Raw genomic sequence first — 18834 nt, 5'->3', positions numbered from 1 at the left:
TGTTGCTCCTGACTGTTTACAGCCCGTTTATCGAGGTCATATTTTCAACTTTCACTTTGAGCTCTCAGCCATGTTTACAGATTTTCTTCTGTCCATCTAAAATATATGCTAACCTGGAAGATCACATAGTTTTGACTCAGTCTTTAAACAGCAGTGGTTGTGGCCTTATGGGTCAGGGTCTGACTAATGACTCTTCGCTGCATGTCCTTCCCTCTCTCACCCCAGCTTTCCCATCAGTCTCTCACTCACTGCCCTCACTGAATCAGAGGCATGGGGCGATCACACATCTTTTTCTGTCTTGTATCCAACAAAACACATATGTCTTCCTACTAAATAAATCTTTTTCTCTCTATCTCTCTATTTTTGTATGTCACTATAACACAGCCTGACTGATACAGCTTTGCTCACCACAGAATAATTTTGTGTTTAAAGAATGTTGAGGTATTCAGTCTGCATCTTTACAGAACAGACAACAGGGTTTAGTCATTGATTGTCACATGTCAAACTGAACTTGTGTTATCTCATTGTTTAGGCATTTTCATCAAATCGTTATTAATGCTTTGTGTTTACTTAGAATCTGTGTGTTCGGCCAAAACAATGACTGATTGGTTCGTTGGCAGGCAATGGGCGGGGCTTCTGCTGTTGATTGGTTGTCTCTGGGGCGGGGGGCGTGGTATCGGCTGCCTATTAGTTCGTTGTTGGGGGAGTGGGCGGGGCTTAGTTTGAACCGGAGTCCCGCTGCAGTGAAAGGTATCGGGTTTCTTCAACACAGTTAGCATCGAGCTAAGCTAGTCCTCCATCATAAACCAGCGGAGAGTTTTAATAACCCGATAAACCGCCCCCCTGGTTCTTCTTATGGTGCTGTTTGCGGACTTTCGCCGCAGCGATTTGACTGTTTAATTCCTCCGGTGTAACGAGTTGGTTAGTAACCGTTCCGGGTTGGTCTTGGAGTAACTTAAAACTTTGTAACGTTAGAGGAGAGGTGAGGCGGCGCCATGGCAGACGGAGCGGACTGCTGCTCAGTCAACGCCGCGAAGAGGAAACCACCAGCGGGGAGGAAGAGCCGGCAGAGCCAGCAGAAGAAGACCTCCTGCAGCCGGGTACGAATCCATGCTAACGGAGCTAGCTGACGGCTAACTGTTAGCGTCAGTGTCCGTTAGCTTCGCTTGTTTTACTAAACGCAGCGTGTAAACAATCAGAACAAACGGAGGAAAGTATTGAAGGATGAGGTGAATTACACGGCACTAAAAAAGAAAAAAAAGCAGGCATGGCCGGCAGCTAATTAACTAACGGACTGTATCAACTTTTAACCAAGATGGAAAAAGTTTTCACAGCAACAGGCTAATGTTTAGATACACACAAAGACGGGCAGCAGGCCACCACCAACAAAACCTGCTGACAGCACTGAAGTCAAAAGAGGTGTATGACACAGCTCATGTCTAAAGGCTTCTGCACCTGAGAGTAAATGTCAAACAGGCACAATGTAGGAGTAATTAACAGGACTACAGATGAGTCAGGTGTATGAAGTCATCTGTCATCATGAAAGATAAAGCTGATCAGGCAGAGGATTTCATTTTATCTAACACACACACGGACTGTGTCCACTACTAAGTTACCACCATCATCATCATCACTACCGGGATTGTCTGAACTTTTTTTTATCCAGCAAGTTGAATAAAGTTAAGCAATTGGAAAGACTCTCTAACTCTTTGAGGATTCAAGGTGTGGAAATATTTAGAGTCAGATGAATGGAGTCTTTAAATAATTTTAATAGACCTGTCAAGGTTCGTTATTTTGGTTGTACAGAGTGACACAGTTTGTTTTATTATTTTTTTAAATGTAATTTTTCTTTTTTCAGTTTGTCGGGGTGAGGTGACATGCAGCAAATGGCCAGAGGGGGACAGATTGATACGATACGATAAACTTTATTGTCCTGTTAAGGGAAATTTGTCTTGGACACTGTAGCTGCGCCATAAATGCCTTGATGGCAACAATGACAAAAAATCTCAGCCATACCAACCCAGCAAACACAAGACATAACAGCATTGCACATATCCCATAATATAACACATATTCCCACAACATAGCACACATACACCTCATAAATTCACCATGGTAAGAGCACTATAAGAATTATTGCACAAACCCATTAGGAAATTTGATGGAAGTTGGGATAAAATAATTCTTAAAACGGTTTATTGTTTTAATGATGTGTGTGTGTGTGTGTATGTGTATATATATATATATATATATATATATATATATATGTATATATATATATATATATATATGTATATATGTGTGATTTCAGGTGAACTTGGAGAAGGTTCTTGGTATCACCACATCCAGTAGCAGTGGTTTGACGTGTGACTCCAAATCTGGGCTTATTGCCTATCCTGCAGGGTAAGCCCCGCCTCCTCTGACTCACCTGAACTGGGTGAGGAGCAGGGACCAAAGAACAGCATGACAGAGGCACTGCAGGGTGTGATTTTGAAACCAAGAGTTTATGTCTGAACAATAGGACAGAGTAACTGGCAACATGCATCGCTGTGGGAGACAGTATTTTTTCATGAATAAAATTTTAATAAAATTGAACCCGCTGATGTGATGTCCATCTTGTGCCTCAGGTGTGTCATTGTGCTGCTTGACCCGAAGAAGAACAAACAGAGACACATCATCAATTCATCCAGGTGAATGTGGCTGTATCTTTGTTACCTGCTCAATTTCTGGCGTTGTCTGTGAACAGAACAACATTCAAACAGTAGGATCACAATGGTGTGAGGATTGTCGTCATAGTGTTTACCAGGAAATATCTGCCCTCTTTCTCAGGAAGGATCTAATCTTGTGTGTTCAGTCTCCTCCTGTCCCTGCTTTCTAGGGGATTAAAACATTTTTTTTTTTTTTTTAGAAATATTCAATATTGCTTCACATTTTGTTTATGAATAACCCGGAACACATGAACTGACACTGACTCTGTCTAATAAATCAGCATAAACCCGGTTAATAACCGCTGTGTCATCTGGAAACAAACACAGACACCCGGCTCTTAGTGACCGGGCTTTAGAGAACTTAACACTTTGAAGATTTGTGCGCAAGAATGGAAATATGACTGAACTTTGCAAATCCAGTGACAATCCATCACATTAAGACTACATTGTAATTAATCTATCACGCCTGATAATTGCATCATCTAATGAGTCCTTTTAATGTTTCTGTCCGTGTTTCAGAAAACCCTTCAGTGCTCTGGCCTTTTCCCATGATGGAAAACACTTGGTCACGGGTGAGGTAAGAGCAGTGACACACCTGAGTCTGTTACTCTGTCGGTGTGAGTCCAGGCTCATGTTAATCATAACCATTGAAGACACAGACACACTTTCAGTAAAGTATAAGGAGTCTGAAGGAATTTACTGTATCTTCAGCACATGAAGGCTGTTACAAACCTCCTTTAACAAAAATAGGAAAATTTCAAGGTTATATGAAGTCAAATTTAATATACAAACATAGAAACAAACATTTCTATGTAAAGATACAGAAGAGTTCCTCTGGTCTCTGTTTTGGTATCTGAGCCTCTCCTCTCTGTGTGGCTGACAGTTTGGTCTAACGTCGCTGTGGTCTAGTGTGACACCCGGTGGCAGAGATGATGCTCTACAGAACCTTTGAATAACATGTATTTGTGTTTTCTGTCTGTCTGTGTGTTTTCTGTGTGTGCCTTTCAGAGCGGTCACATGCCCTGTGTGCGGGTGTGGGAGGTGGGTGGAGGTCAGGTGGCCGAGGTCCAGTCTCATAAATACGGAGTTTCCTGTGTGGCGTTCTCCACCAACAGCTGCTACATTGTCTCCGTTGGATATCAACACGACATGACTGTCAGTGTGTGGGACTGGAGGGTGAGGACACACACAGTGACACAAAACACAGAGACACACACACACACACACACACACACGTGCGGCTTCATCAACAGCTGTTGGTCCTGTGAGCAGGTAACCTCCACCTGTCACCAGTTGTGACACCACACTGTTCATTTCATGCAGTAGGAGAACAACACATCCTCTATGTGTTTCACAATAAAAGCCTTTCATCTGAAGTAACTAATGAACTTCTGACTAGACATCTGGTAAATTGATAACTGGAAAGTTTTTTTTTTTTTTCTCCATGTGTTTTTATTGAGGAATTTTAATACACATACATTAATTTATACGTTTCAGGCTCTTTTAAAAAAAAAAAAAATGTATGTTCTTGTATGTTGAAGTCCATGATGGATCAAATAAAGAATTTAGTTTTACTAATTATGAGAGGATATTGTACAAGGATAGGAACAGAACAAATAAAATAACATAATGTCAAAGGAACAAAAAAGGAGCAATCAAAATAAAAGCACAAAATTAATTAACAGAAAAAGAGCACAAAAGGTTCCCTGGAAAGACTCCATCCCTAATAGGCTGCCATCTGTATATGTACTGAAGTGCTAGAAAGAATAATCATTATTTTAAGCTATAAATTAAACATGTTTTTGTTTGCCCTCTTGATCTACATAACTGAGTCTGATAAAGCAGACTGATAAGGGACCAGAACAGGTCATCTGAGGATGCATGTGATGAGTTTCTTTCGTTGAAGTGTTGAAGTGATGTTTTGTTTTCCTGTCTTTGTGTGTGAGCAGAAAGGTTCGATCATTGCCTCCAACAAGGTGTCCAGCAGGGTGTTCGCTGTCTCCTTCTCCCAGGACAGCAGCTACTTTGTCACTGCAGGAAACAGACACATCAAGTTCTGGTATCTGGATGCATCCAAAGAACGACGGGTACCGTTCTCACCTCTGATTGGCCAATCACAGCCCAGCCTGTACCTGCAGTCTGAAACAACAAAACCCTCTTTTTTTTTCTCTCCTCATGCCCAGGTGAACAGCACAGTGCCTCTGATTGGTCGGTCGGGGTTGCTAGGAGACCACAAGAACAGCGTTTTCAGTGGGGTGGCGTGTGGGCGTGGCCGCATGGCGTCAAGCACCTACTGCATCACCAGCTCTGGCTTGCTGTGCCTTTTTAACAGCAGCCGGCAGCTGGAGGCCTGGGTCAACCTCAAGGTCAGTGAGGGAACTTTTCTATATTTCTATTTCTATAAATCCCCTCCTGAAAATCAGCATTAACCTTGTTAAAATCCATATGATGATTTCAATAATAAATATATATGATGAGTAAAATAATGAATCAGCATCATGACTGAGTGTTTCCACTTTGAACTGCAGTGAACCAATGACAGTCTCTATCTACATTAGGGACATTTGAATAGCTGCTAATATACCGTAGTGTTTTCCATTAGAGAGATAATTACCTTACCACTGTGCTGACTTGTCTCGACCTGACTTTTCTGCAGAGGTTGTGAGACAGACTCACCACTGTGTAGAGAACTGAGAACTGAACTAGAGCTAGCAAAAGAGAAAACAAGGCGAGTTTTTGAGCGCAGTCTTGCCTGCAGGAGAGTGCTACTGTTATTGTTCATGGTTATTTAATGTTATCAAACTGCTATAAATTTATGTATAATGTAAAGCAACTTGCATGCATTTAAAGACCATGTGTATGAATTGCTGTTGAACATTGATCCAGCATCATTAACTGCTTGGACGTTAATAACTGATTCTGTTGTTGATGACAGACTTCGTCGGCCAGTTGTGTGGTTGTCAGTGAGGACTTGATCTTCTGCGGCTGTGCTGACGGTCTCATCAGAGTGTTCAGTCCAACCAACCTGCAGTACATCACCACCCTCAATCGGCCTCACCGGCTCGGCGTCGACCTCACTCAGAGCGGGTACGCATGTTGTAGATGTTGAGGAGCGACTGGAACCACGGAGCTGCCCTCTGATCTCTCCTCTGTCTGTTCACAGTCTTTCACCTGGCAGTCCCGGTGCTCAGTACCCCGACACGCTGGCTCTGACCTTCGACATCGCTGCCAAACACCTGACCTGCGTGTACAATGACCACAGCCTGTACGTGTGGGACGTTAAAGACGTGAAGAATGCGGGGAAGCTGTACTCAGCCCTGTACCACAGCAGCTGTGTGTGGAGCACAGAGGTCAGTGACTTGAAGTACTACGAGCACCACAAGTACAGAACTACTTTGGCAACAGTGGGAATATAAGTAAAAAATACATGCTTCCAGAAACACAACCTACACTCTACATCGCACAGAAAAGTCTCCAGTAATACACAAAGTGCTTTTATTGCTACCAGAAGAACATCAGAAATACTCCCAACACTACCAGTAACACTTAGAGCCACACCAGTAATACGTCTATAACCTCCAACACTGAAAGAGACACTTCCATCAATAACAGAGGTCTCAGACCTTTTCCAGTACTACTAGAAATAGTTATATCAGAAATACTTAAGTCATGTCAAATATACTTGCAGTCCTACCGGAACTACTTGATAAATCCCAGATGTAGCCAGGAAAAATGTTACTATAATGATACCAACAAATGTATTTGATTAAATAGTAGAGTGTGTGGTCTAAGAGCCGGTTCTGGTTTTTCAGGTGTACCCGGATCTGTCAGACAGCTGTCAGGCCTGTCTGCCTCCGTCCTCCTTCTTCACCTGCTCCTCTGATAACACCATCAGACTGTGGCACATTGACCCCCCCACTGGACACAGGAACCTCTACAGCAATGTGAGACCAACAACACACACACACACACACACACACACACACACACACACACACACACACACACACCCACACACACACACACACACACACATACACACACACACACACACACACGTGAATACAGCTAGTTACAGAGTGTGTGTTTAATGTTCCAGGATCTTCTGAGGATTTTGTACGTCGGGGAAAACACACAACACCTGCAGGCAGAGGAGGCAGCAGGGGCTGATGGGAAGGCTGGTATCAGAGTGCTGGGTATCAGCCCTGATGGACAACAGCTCGCGGCTGGAGACCGCTGTGGAAACCTGCGGTGAGAAACACACACATGCTCGCACACATATATATAAACACACACACACACACACACACAATGAGATCTGCTGATGGTATTCTTCTGTTTTCAGGATCTTTGGTTTGGAGTTTCTGGATGAGCTGGCGAAGATTGAGGCTCATGACTCTGAGGTGTTGTGTCTGGAGTTCTCACCCGCATCCTCAGGTAAGACCTCAGGTCAGAGGTTACACAACACTTATTGTGATACTGTTTAAATTAGATTTGTTTTGTGTCAACGGTGGCTCACACATGCTCAGAGTACATGAATGATCATGTGATATGTGTTGCTCTGGTGTATTAACGGAGATTGAATTGGTTTTGCAATCCTAAATCAAGTTCACATGGGCTTGACTTGCCTCCACTTAGGTTTAGGTCCTTTTCCATTACTTGTGTACTTCATAGTACTTCCTCAATGTGGGCAGGTTAGCCATAGCATGGTATCTATGGTCTTTCTTGCTCTCTTTTTTCAGCCCCCCCCCCTCGCACCACACACACTCGTCTGCACCTCGTCGACCATGGTGTGGTTTTCTGCGTAGTAGCCATACAACTCACATTAAAGAATAACGACAGAACAGATCAGTGGTAGCTGTTGCCGGTGTGTTTTTAAAAATAGCGAGTTTGATTCTTGTGTTGGATGGCCAATCAGTGGCCAGCAGTTGGTTGAAGCCACATTTTAGTATTGGCCTCGGCTCGGCTCGCTTGGAACCTCAGCTGAGGCAGTACCAAAAAAGGTACCAGGTACTATCCCCAGTGGAAAAGGAAAAACATGTAGAGTTGAGTCCAGCTGAGTAGCTGAGGGGGCCAGACCTCTTCATCTTCTATCTAAACACAGGAGAAAAAACAGCTGGAGGGAAGTTGTAAGAGTGTGTGTCCCTGCAGATGTGACAAGTGAATAATGTTGTTGTCTCTTCAGGTGTGAAGCTGTTGGCAACAGCGAGCAGGGATCGACTAATTCACATCTTCAATCTGGATAAGAACTACAGTCTGGAGCAGACCTTGAACGACCACTCGGCCTCAATCACAGCTGTCAAATTTACAGGTAAATAGGGTCCAGTCAATCTTGCTGAAGATGCCTCGGTGTCAGATCGGACTCATTCTACCTTTTTTTATTAAATCAGTGTGTGGCTAATTAAGGAATATGATATCTGAAATCAGCAGCTCTTTACCTGCTCCTTGCGTTACAGGTGAGAGTCCAGAGATCCGAATGGTGAGCTGTGGAGCCGACAAGAGCATCTACTTCCAGACAGCGGAGCAGGTCAGTCACACACTGATTTCTAAAGCAATGTCAGTGGAGTTCAGATTTAGCTTTTAATCCTTTGATGAATATGCGCTCCCATGATTCCCTGTGTTTTGGTAACGGTTTGGTCATCTCTGTCGTGGTCCAGACAAAGGAGGGTCTGTCATTCTCCAGGAGCCACCACGTGGTAGAGAAGACGACGCTGTACGATATGGACCTGGACTCCTCGAGAACCCATGTGGCCATCGCCTGTCAGGACCGAAACGTCAGGTAAATAAGCTTCTGACGTCTCCAGACTCTGTTGATAGAAAACACAGTCCCTGTACTGAATGGACAGCTGGTGAGCGTGTGTCTGTGTGTTCAGGGTTTACAACGTGGAAACTGGGAAGCTAAAAAAGTGTTTGAAGGGCTCCTCCAGTGATGAAGGAGCTCTGCTGAAGGTGAGCATTTCATCTACTGGATCCCACTGATACCAATCATTTTCAGTCCTGGTAATTCACAGTTTGGCCTCAGTTAACCTGGAAAACTATTAAATGAAAAGTTTATAACATGGCATGATCGGGTTTTTCTGTCAAAAGCTCCAGTTGGTATCTGGATCTATGATGTGATTGGCTAATATTTAGTTTTGCGTTCAGGTTCAGATGGATGTGTCAGGGAGTTTCTTTGCCACCAGCTGTTCTGATAAAAACATCGCCATCTTTGATTACGAGTCAGGAGAGTGTGTCGCCACCCTGTTTGGACATTCAGGTGAGTAAATCCAGCTCCGGCTCTGTTTTAATCATTTGAAGCCTGTGGCACCAACCTGTGTTCATGTCTTTGTTTTTGTTTTTGTCACTGGCTGCAACAGGTGCATGATTGAAAGGGCTTGTACTTAATTAAGCAGTGTCATGTCATCTCCCATTCCCTTTAAAATCAGGCGCACATGCTGTTACGAAAGATGAAAATAACAAAAAAAGGTCTCTGTTTCCTCAGAGATCGTCACCTGTATGAGGTTCAGCCAGGACTGCAGACACCTCATCAGTGTCTCAGGAGACAGGTAAACGGTTTTGATGTAAGGACACAGGTGAATTTTACTGAAGTCGGGAGGCAGATGAACTATACTGCTGTGGTGTGTGTGTGTGTGTGTGTGTAGTTGTGTGTTTGTGTGGAAGCTGGACTCTCAGATGACGGCCACCATGAGGAAGAAGCGTGGTCTCGCACTAAAAGCTGCACCTGAAGCCTGCAGCCGCAAACAGCCAAACATCAGGTGTGTAAGGAGGTTCACCAGTTCATGAGGTTTATTTGAAGTCTGGTCTGTGTCTCAGAGACTGAACCTGGATCTTGTTGTTTCAGGAGGGAGACCTTCATCACTGTCCCCTCCTCTCAGCTGCCTCAGATGGAGGGGGAGGAGGAGGAGGGGGAGGAGGATGTTGACAGCAGGACTCCAGGTCGACTGGACTTGGCTCATGGTGAGGAGGAGGAAGAGCTAATCTTGACCCAGTCTGATTGTTATTTTCATTTTATCAAAATCGTTAAGCCATGAAACATGGACAGAAACCCATTTCGCAACTTTACATAGTGGCAGTTTTCAGATTTCAGACAAAGCAAATATCTGACTGTACTGTGAGTCTGTTGATTGTCAGAAGGAGATTATTATAAACCCCATCCTGAGTCTTTGAATATTGAAACAGACATCAGAAAGAGAAGAGGTAATTTCAACAAAACTTAGAAGAAACAAAAGGAAAGAAAGTTCAGACCTGCAATACTAATGACAAAGATGAGCAAACATCACATGACATTATTATCACACCTGTCTAAAGAAGTGCAGTCATCTCTCCCATAAACTGAAAACACCTCACTGTGCAAGCAACGCATATCTAGACAGGAACCTCTTGTCAACTTCTCAAAACTTCCTGCCTGTTCAGTTAAAAAATTAGTCATTAATAGTCGGCTGGTTTAGTCATTTCTCTTTCCACCACTCATAGGAAGGGGTGAGTTTTTGTTTTCCATCCTGTAGCTGCCCTGTAATAAGAGCCAGTGAACAACACACATTCTGCTGTACCTCAGTCTCATCTCTTCTACTGTGAAGCCTAATTGGCAGAGCTCTGTGGTATCTGTGTCAGGTACTTTGTGGAGGAGTGTTATTATTTTTTCTATAAATTGATCAATTTAACATTTCCCAATGTGAGCCAGTAGGGTATAACATAGCACCCTGGATATTGTTCTTCAGAAATATTTTCTGGATCATGCTGGGTATTGACTGGTATGATTGTCTGTGTTTCAGATGCTCAGCTGCTCCAGACCAATGGAAAACTTCCCATGTGGTTCAGAAAACTTGTCAGTCTGATGTTAAATTTCAATATTGACATTGATTAGTTTCCAGATAATCAGTCAGGTTTAGTCACATGTTGTTCGTTCAGCAGGGTCATGGTGGAGCGCCTGCTGTCACCCAATCAGATACTGAGCCTCGTCAGGTACGGAGTCGGTGGACGGAGCAGCTGAATCCTCTGACCATCTGCTCCAGCTTCTCCCCAAGTCCCACCAAGGAGGAGGAGGAAGAGGGGCAGAGGGAGGAGGAAGAGGAGGAGGAAGAAGACTTCCACCCTCAGAGTTTGGAGAGTATACTGGGAGAGGAGGAGGGGGATGAGGAGGAGGAAGATGGAGAGGAGGAGAAGGAGGTGAGCACGTCTGTACTGAGATCCTGGTCCTGAAGTGGTCCGCCTGCCCCCATCGGAGCATTGTTGATTTTCTGTCCTCAGTTGATCAGCTCGTTTCACGTTTCACGTCCAGTTTTCCTTTGTGCACCTGCTTTTTTTAAAGTACAAATTACTTTAGATTTTTTACTTTTTCCATTGCCACGACTTGACACTGTGTTTAAAACCACATACTTTGTATATCCTGATGTAAAATGAGGTTTGCTCAGTCAGTCTCCCATGATGCAATGCCCCGAGGAAAATGTTAGAGCTGTGCAGATCAGATTTGTGATTGTGTGTGATGTTCAGGTGTTGCAGACTTCAGGTGGAGACAAGAGCAGCTACATCCTCTACCCCAACACCACCACGGACAGGTGAGACTACATCACACATCCCGTGTGTGTGTGTGACACGTCAGATGTGCCTTGCTCTCTGTTTAATGACCACTGTCTCTTGTCTCATCAGGGAGTTTAATGTTGAAGCGGTGACTGACCCTCAGCAGTCCCTGAGCCAGCTGGAGGTCCGAGGTCAGGGCGTGCCCGTGTGGAGCGCTCAGCTGAGTCCGGACTCGGCCTGCTCTGAGGGGTCTACAGGAAGTCTGGAACAGCAGCACGATGCCGGTTAGACCTCAGACTGTACACAGAGGACATGTTAAATGCCTCTGTTAACATGATGTATTTATCACTCACAGAGAGATGATTGACGAGAGCGTTTCTCCAGGTTCTTTCAGACAGGACGGGAGGTTTATAGACCTCACAGAGTTTAATAGGACAGAGTGCATTGTTTCACAAGCTAAAGGTGAAGATGGCACAGATCACATGCTCACACCAACGGGGCAGAAATCGGTTTTATTGACTGATCCAATCTAGGAGACCAATTATATTTTGTCGCAGTATTAGAGATAACTAAGAAATAAATTACTTACAACACTGAAGGAGAACAAGGCGTGCTGTCTTGTCAGGTTTCTGAAATCATGTTGATCTCGATACGGCTATTACACATCATTATTATTGTCATATTTGTTGTTTGTTGTGTGTTTTCATCAAGTTTCTCTCCTCTGTCAGACACAGACTCTCTGAGTCAGGGCAGCTCTGTGGGCTCTTTGGGTCTTGAGGACGACGATGACAGAAACTCTCTGAAGAACCACTTTGATACTCTGGCCTCCAGTCTAAACGAAGGTATATAGGAACCAGGGCTGCCTGCAGTGAGGACGATAGCTTCAACACATGGGGCGGGTGCTCTACCAACTGAGCTCAGAAAAACTCAGAAATGCAATTTTGCACTTACTTTTCTGCTGATATGTCCTCTAACATCAGAAAAATGCCACAGGAACATGTGAAAAGCACCAAAATCACGATTTTTATCGAAGGGGGTCTTTAAAGTGTTTTAAAATTTTCATTGTTCAGTTCATGTCATGTAAACAAAACCAAGCTTCTCAGAGTACAAAGTAAGCAGCATCTCCAACTTTTTGAAAATGTAGATGGAATGAGACTTTCAACTCTGTTTTTGTTCAGTTTGAATATTGAATTTAATTATTGATTAACTGAGAAAATAAAAGATGAGCTGAAGATAATAAAACATAACAGTTTGATAAGGTTACAAAATGTGAAGCTATGCGACTGCATGTTTGTCAGTGTGATACACACTGGGTGTTGTAGTTAAACTCTCCTTCAGTTTAGCTTCTCCTTACCCTCCTCCTGACGTTCTCATTGCGTTCTGCTTACACATCCACTGAGCTCTTTGTGACCTTTGACCTTTCAGAGAGGTTCGACACTGACCTGAGGAATCTGCAGCCTCAGTCAGAAAAACACTTCCTGAACCCTCGACTCAGCATCTCCACCCGCTTCCTGTCCCGCTTCCAGGACAAAGTCAGGTCGGTGCCCAGAGCTCGGGCCGTCGTCTTTGACCTGAAGGGGTCGCTTTGTTTGTCTGCCAGTTGTTGGCATGGCGATGACTGTTTGTTATTGCTGTGTTTTCAGGGCATGGCCAAGTCGAGGTCCACCGTCTGTTTCCATCCCGACCAGGATTTCGGAGGAGAACGACAGCAGCTCATTGGCACAGACATGCCTGAGTGACACACATGTACACATGCACTTCATTGGCTGCTGCTTTTATTACAGCAATACATCATCAACAAGTTTGTTTAGGATTTTGTAAATTGTACAGTGCATTTTTTTTTATTACATTGAGTAAAATGGGGGTATGGGACAGATAAAATATCTAAAATATTGTAAAGCAACGTTGTGCCTGTGACCTGTTGATGACCCTCTCAGTTGACAATATGCACATTTGAAGTAGAGAATCACTAAAGCTTCTGAAGCCAAATGTTTGTTTTCAGGTGACGACGGAGTCGAGTGTCGACATGAGATCAGCAGAGTCCACTCAGAAAGAAAACAGCAGCAGCAGCAGCGGTGAGTCTGCTTTCAGATGACCAGCACTAATAACTGAAACACATCTGTAAACAGCCAATGTGCAGGTCTTGTAGATTAGTGATTAGTAGTTTTACTGTGAAGCAGGATCTGAGGTAACCTTACTGGCCTTGAACAAAGCTTTTGTCAAACTGGGCACTGGTGGGCCTCAGGTAGCACTGGAAACGGCCATTATCCAGGTGCAGTCTCTGGAAAAGCAAACTGTGTGCAATTCCAGGATGTGACTCCTGGGCCAATTAATTTGATCAAGTTGCGTGACCACAAAACATTGTCGCTTTGGTGTGTACACGGCTTAGACAATAGCATGTGTACGCATATGAGATGGAGTCTGGAGTCTGGAGCAAGTCAGAGCAGCAGAACTGTTTCAACTTCAGTTTCACATCAGTTTGTGACCCAACAGGAAACATCTTAGATCAGATTATGTTTACACATTTCTTCTTATATAAAATGAGCAGATGTGAAACTCAGACTAACCAAAGTGTGTGGTTTCAGCTCTGCTTGTCACATCTGAGTTAAGTTTTGGTTTCATATTTCTTTAGTGTTGTTTTCTTCATGCAGTGTTGTTTAAGGTTAATGTAGTGCATTTATCACTTTACAACACTCTGTACAATAACAATAAAGTCTAATCTAGCTATCTAACACGATGTGTTGTCCAGTGTATAGACACCTGTACAACAACATTATGAGAGGACTAAAACATAAGACATGAGGAAAACATATTAAAAACAATAGTGGATCGATCGTCCGACCGGGGGGGGTTCTCTGTGTGTGTGAGGGGGGGGGGGGGGCATTTGTGGCGTTTGGTCTTGATTCTGTGGCGCTGCGCCACACATTGGTCTACGTCTGGGAAACACTGGTGTGTCATGTAGAGAGTTGAAAACAAATGAAGGGGCTCCATGACGGACACTATGAATCTTAAGTTACTGCTTTATAATAAACAGCAGTACAAGAACAGGTGTGTGTGCGTTTATGTGACCACAGTGAGATCCAGCCCTTTCGTCCTCCGTAGAAGAGCTTCCTGTTTGATACCCCATCAGCCCCATCCACGGCAAACACGCAGACGACACACTGTGGTTGTTGTCCAGTGCAGAAAAACACTTGGAGGTGTGTGTGTGTTTGTGTGTGTATGGAAGGGGACACTCAGGTGTTTGGTGTTTTCTTCCTGCAGTCAAACTCACAAGGTGTTGGTGTTGGTGGTTACACCCACTCCCTCAGTGGGAACTTCAAAACTCAGAGCAGCAGAGTCAGAGTTGACCACTGGTCCTGGAAATCATCCTAGAAAAACATCAACCAGGACTAATGTCTCAGCTTTGTTTGCATTGAGTTATAATTGAAGGCACAACAACTAATCGCTTGTATCAGTATCATGATCAATGTTTTGATTGATTGATTAACAATTAATCTTGATGGGATAGTTGGGATTATTTCATGTAAAGGTTGTGTGAGGTAATTGTGCTCCAGTGTGGTCCAGGATGGTAGATTGTGATCAGTGCGCTCCTAGCTGGGATGTTCAGCTGTGAGCTCCAGCTGACGGTGCTGCTGTTTACCGGCCATGAGAAGAAAAAAAACCTGGTGAATAACTCAATATCAGTTTAAGTCAAGACTTTCTGTAGAACTGAACTCAACCTACAAAGCAACACATAGCTGTGTCTGCTGCTGCTCTCGGTTGGATCTTCACACTGGGAATGCACTGCTCATGATCTAATCCACCTACTATGCACAAGTATCTCACACTTCCCCAGGTGAGTAAAACCCAACTATCCCGCTTTATATACAGTTAGTGTAAGAAAAGGAAAACTCTCTGAAAGTCCAAGGTGACGTCTTCAGGAGTCACGGTTTGTCAAAATCACAAGTCCAAAATTTAATCAGAGAAAAGACTGAAACCGTTACTTGTTAAAAAAATATTTCTTAAAATAAACTAATTGACTAGTCCACTAATAATAGCTCAATCATTGCTCCACAGGAGACGACAATATGAAGTCCCCCTCTGCTTCATCACATTTTCTTTTAACCATCTTCCCTTTTTCTCAGATTGATCCCACTCTCATGTCTAGTTAGCTCAGTTTACCTTGAAGACTTAAAACCTCGAGAAGGTCAGAAACAAAAACAGTTGTAAGTCATTAAATTGTTTTATTCAGCACAGGTAGTCTGATGAGGCTGATGAGACCAATCAGAGGTGCCCATGGATGTCCACATGATCATTTGCAGAAGTGTCATTTATAGAGTTGTGTTGAGAGCAGTAATGAACCTACCGTAGTAAAAGTTACAGGGGTGTGTTGGTGTGGATGTAGCCTGAGAGTGGGATCAGACTGAGAGTATTGACACTGGCCACTGGTCCAGTTCTCTTCATGAGTCGGTGTCAACTCCACCTTTAAAAGCTGCTGATCACAACAAACTGATGACAGATCCCATTGGATCAGAGCTCAAAGGAACTTCAGCCTGGAGGTCACACCTGTTGTTATAATTGGTCTGTCTTTCTTCAGTTTCTGACCTTTTTCTTCTTTAACCAATCAGACGTCACCTCCAGGACAGTGGCAGCTCACAACAGCAGCCTGATGTCTGCGGTCCAGCAGGGGCCATCGAGACATGGTTACCTGGGAACCACAGCCAGCTCTAGGGCCAAAGTGAGCCAGGACACCCCCAACCCTGCCTCCATGCAGGAGGAGGGCAAAGAAAATCTGTCCTCCTCTTCAGAGCCTCAGCCTCCTGCCCCTGTGCTAGCTGCTGATGTGGACCTCCACACTCCTACATCTGAACCCAATCAGGACCAGAACAACAGGTAACATCTTGTTCTACTTTTTTATGTATCCTGTGTTATTTATACAGGTAATCTCATTGAGACACAGGGTCTTTTAAGACACAATACAACAATTAGTTAAAGACAGAGAGACATACAATACAGACATACCTGTATATTTCAATAAAGACAGATACAGAGACGAATGTCAACAAATATATGAAATGTTTTATGTTTATTTTATGTTTCCTGCACTGTTTCACTGTTTGTTGTCTTGTGTCTGTCAGTGTCGCTCTGTCGCACCAGAGCCCTCAGCACTGTGTACCTGCAGGAGACCATCACGTACTGGCCACCCCCACTGAGGCCACATCAGTCCGTAGGACGAGCAGCTCTGATGAGGAGACGCCGACCAATCAAAACCAAACACTTCCCGCAAGCCCTGCCCCTTCTGTCACACCCACAGCCGTGCCCACCACCTGTGACATCATCACATCCACTACTGGCCCAGAAATCACCACCTGCTCCCCCTCCAGGCAGGAGGACTCTGCAGGGTTGACCAAGATGCAAATCCAGACTGATGCAGGTAAGACAGGTGATCTAGCTGGCCCATACAGAGGGGCTTACAGGTTAAAGAGGAACTAAGCAGGATTCCTCCCGTGGCTATGCTACATTTTTTACCTTAATTAAAAAGCTCAGGAGTAATTGTGATCGTTAACTACATCACTTGTGACTTGTTACGAGTGAGAACGGAGGCTTCTCTGCCTTCACCTGGCCTCTCACGGCTGAAAACCAACCTTGCAACATCAGTGTAGTACCTGGCCGCCGCTCCGGTGTCCCAGCTCTCGTCTCTGCACACCGCGACACAAACGCGCTCCGTAACCCCTAATCTTTAGTTCATGACGGTTAACACTACACAAACACACGCGCCAACATCGTATATGTTATGTAACGTTATCCACCGCTCCATTTATTGACTTTTTGCCGGCTTCGTAAACAGATGCACATGGGCGTTTTGCTAATGCTCCTCCTGTGCATTCGAAACCTTTATGAGCCTTTATGACAGGTAAGACTAGACAAATATACACGTTGTAACATTGTATATGACACAACGTTATCTACCGCTCTATTGATTGATTTCTCGCTGGCATTGTTTTAAACAAATGCACCTGGCCAGGGGGAGGGTTAGCAAAACAGCGGAAAAGCGACTGGACTTGAATATTTCCCCTTTAAAAAGTCTCCCCCACTTCATTATAATGCTCCACCTCCATCCAAAGGTAACCCCGCCCACTGCCCATGGCCAACCTGTGGTGTCACAGTGTAGCATCAGCCTGAGGACGAGCGCTGTGTGTTCAGACTGATGACAAACGAAGCTGTTTGTTGTTATTTGTCTACAGGAGCAGGTGCTGATGAGGCGTTACCCAGTCTGCAGCAGTGTCAGGAGGTCGCCAACGAGCTGAGACAGACGGCGAGACGAGCCGTCCACCTCTACCAACAGGTTAACTACTGACTCTTTGTTGTTTGGTTGGATTAGTTGTTTGTCAGTTCACTGATGACAACTTCTGTGATTCACAAGCAACAGATAGGAAATAATTGCTATATTTCTTTTCAAATGTCACAGATAGTTTTTTGTTCATGTCTCTGTCCTACAGCTTGGCATGCGTCCCCAGTTGTCGTGCGTCCTACAGGAGGCGTTTGATTTTGTTCACACTGAGCTGCAGACTGTCCAGCAGGGAGACGGGCGGGGCAGCAGCGCCCCCTCTGGTCAGCTAGAGGATGACAGGACGACGTCTCTGCTGGAAAAATACTCAGAGCTGCTGGTTCAGATGACTCAGAAAAAACTGAACAAAATCTGATCCAGGACCAAGGACTTGTGTACGTGTGCCGTGTACGGAGGCTGAGAGATGACAAATTTCACTGAAAGGTCAACCTGAGTGACGGAGTGCTGCTGTTTATTCAGCTCAACAACTGACATATTTTAAAACATCAGTATTAATTTTCAAAGCACCTTATGTTTGTTTTTATGGCAGCAAACTGTTTTATTTGTGTTTTAATTCACAGTCACTGTGTTTGTACATAAAGTAGAGTTTTATATGTTTCTTAATAAATGTTAAATGACTCTTTAAATGTACCTTTCTCTATTTCAGACTTGACATGTGCTCATTTTCAGTGTCCACAGAATAATGACTTACTGTATTTCTTCTCCTTTTTTGTTTAAGAACATGGAGAGTATTCATGGCTGTAGCTCACATGATCTTGTGATCAGTGAGGTGATTTTACTCTGCCACAAAACAACAAACACATGGAACCTGTGCCAAATATCCATTAAACCAACTAAAACAAAAAGTATTTGAAAGCAGAAAACAAATGAAACGATCTAAATGAACTTGGAGATGAAGTTTTTCAATCTTGAGTTAGCAGATCTGAAAAATATTTTTTTTAATAATCTGACTTGAAATTTTAACAGTATTTTTTAGATTTTTAGTAGAAAACAAAAATGAGGAGATATTGCCTTCATAAAAATCTTACCGTATATGTCATCGTGGCTGGTGCTGTTTTTCTTAATTTTCAAATGTGTTGTGCAACAAATGTAATACACTCACACTGAGCCTAAGCCTCATAAGATTCATTTTAATTTCATTTTTAAACCTTGATTTGAAATGGTTGACGGGTGAAAAGGAATAGTTGCTCAGTCGTACAGTTGTTGTTACAGTTACAGTTGGTTTGAGTGACTTGAGTTTTCAAGGGACTGTCCTGTTGCTGGTCCATCCCTGGATATGTT

The 18834-nt window shown here is 43.8% G+C and overlaps 1 protein-coding gene across 2 annotated transcripts; it reads left to right on the top strand.

The window, feature by feature from the left end:
• Positions 1–756: 756 nt before the first annotated feature.
• wdr62 (WD repeat domain 62) lies at positions 757–18385 on the top strand. Of its 2 annotated transcripts, none has more exons than XM_083984319.1 (32): positions 757–1100; positions 2312–2403; positions 2628–2690; positions 3228–3285; positions 3717–3884; positions 4658–4795; positions 4892–5074; positions 5644–5795; positions 5872–6058; positions 6521–6652; positions 6808–6959; positions 7054–7145; positions 7894–8019; positions 8165–8235; positions 8366–8487; positions 8582–8657; positions 8853–8964; positions 9190–9253; positions 9350–9463; positions 9550–9665; positions 10481–10533; positions 10620–10874; positions 11199–11263; positions 11355–11509; positions 11954–12067; positions 12651–12762; positions 12869–12971; positions 13228–13300; positions 15833–16097; positions 16343–16638; positions 17450–17550; positions 17705–18385. In XM_083984319.1, exons 1-32 carry the CDS (start codon positions 996–998, stop codon positions 17906–17908), a joined length of 4119 nt encoding a protein of 1372 aa, XP_083840445.1. In that variant the 5' UTR covers positions 757–995; the 3' UTR covers positions 17909–18385. The 2 variants fall into 2 exon arrangements, with proteins under 2 accessions (XP_083840445.1, XP_083840444.1); XM_083984318.1 differs by having other exon boundaries at positions 10617–10874.
• The last annotated feature ends 449 nt before the right edge of the window (positions 18386–18834 follow it).

The sequence above is a fragment of the Trachurus trachurus genome, assembly GCF_905171665.1.
Source record: "Trachurus trachurus genome assembly, chromosome: 13".
Taxonomy (NCBI): domain Eukaryota; kingdom Metazoa; phylum Chordata; class Actinopteri; order Carangiformes; family Carangidae; genus Trachurus; species Trachurus trachurus.
Note: the sequence above shows the minus strand (reverse complement) of the source record. Positions and strands in the feature narration are given on the sequence as shown.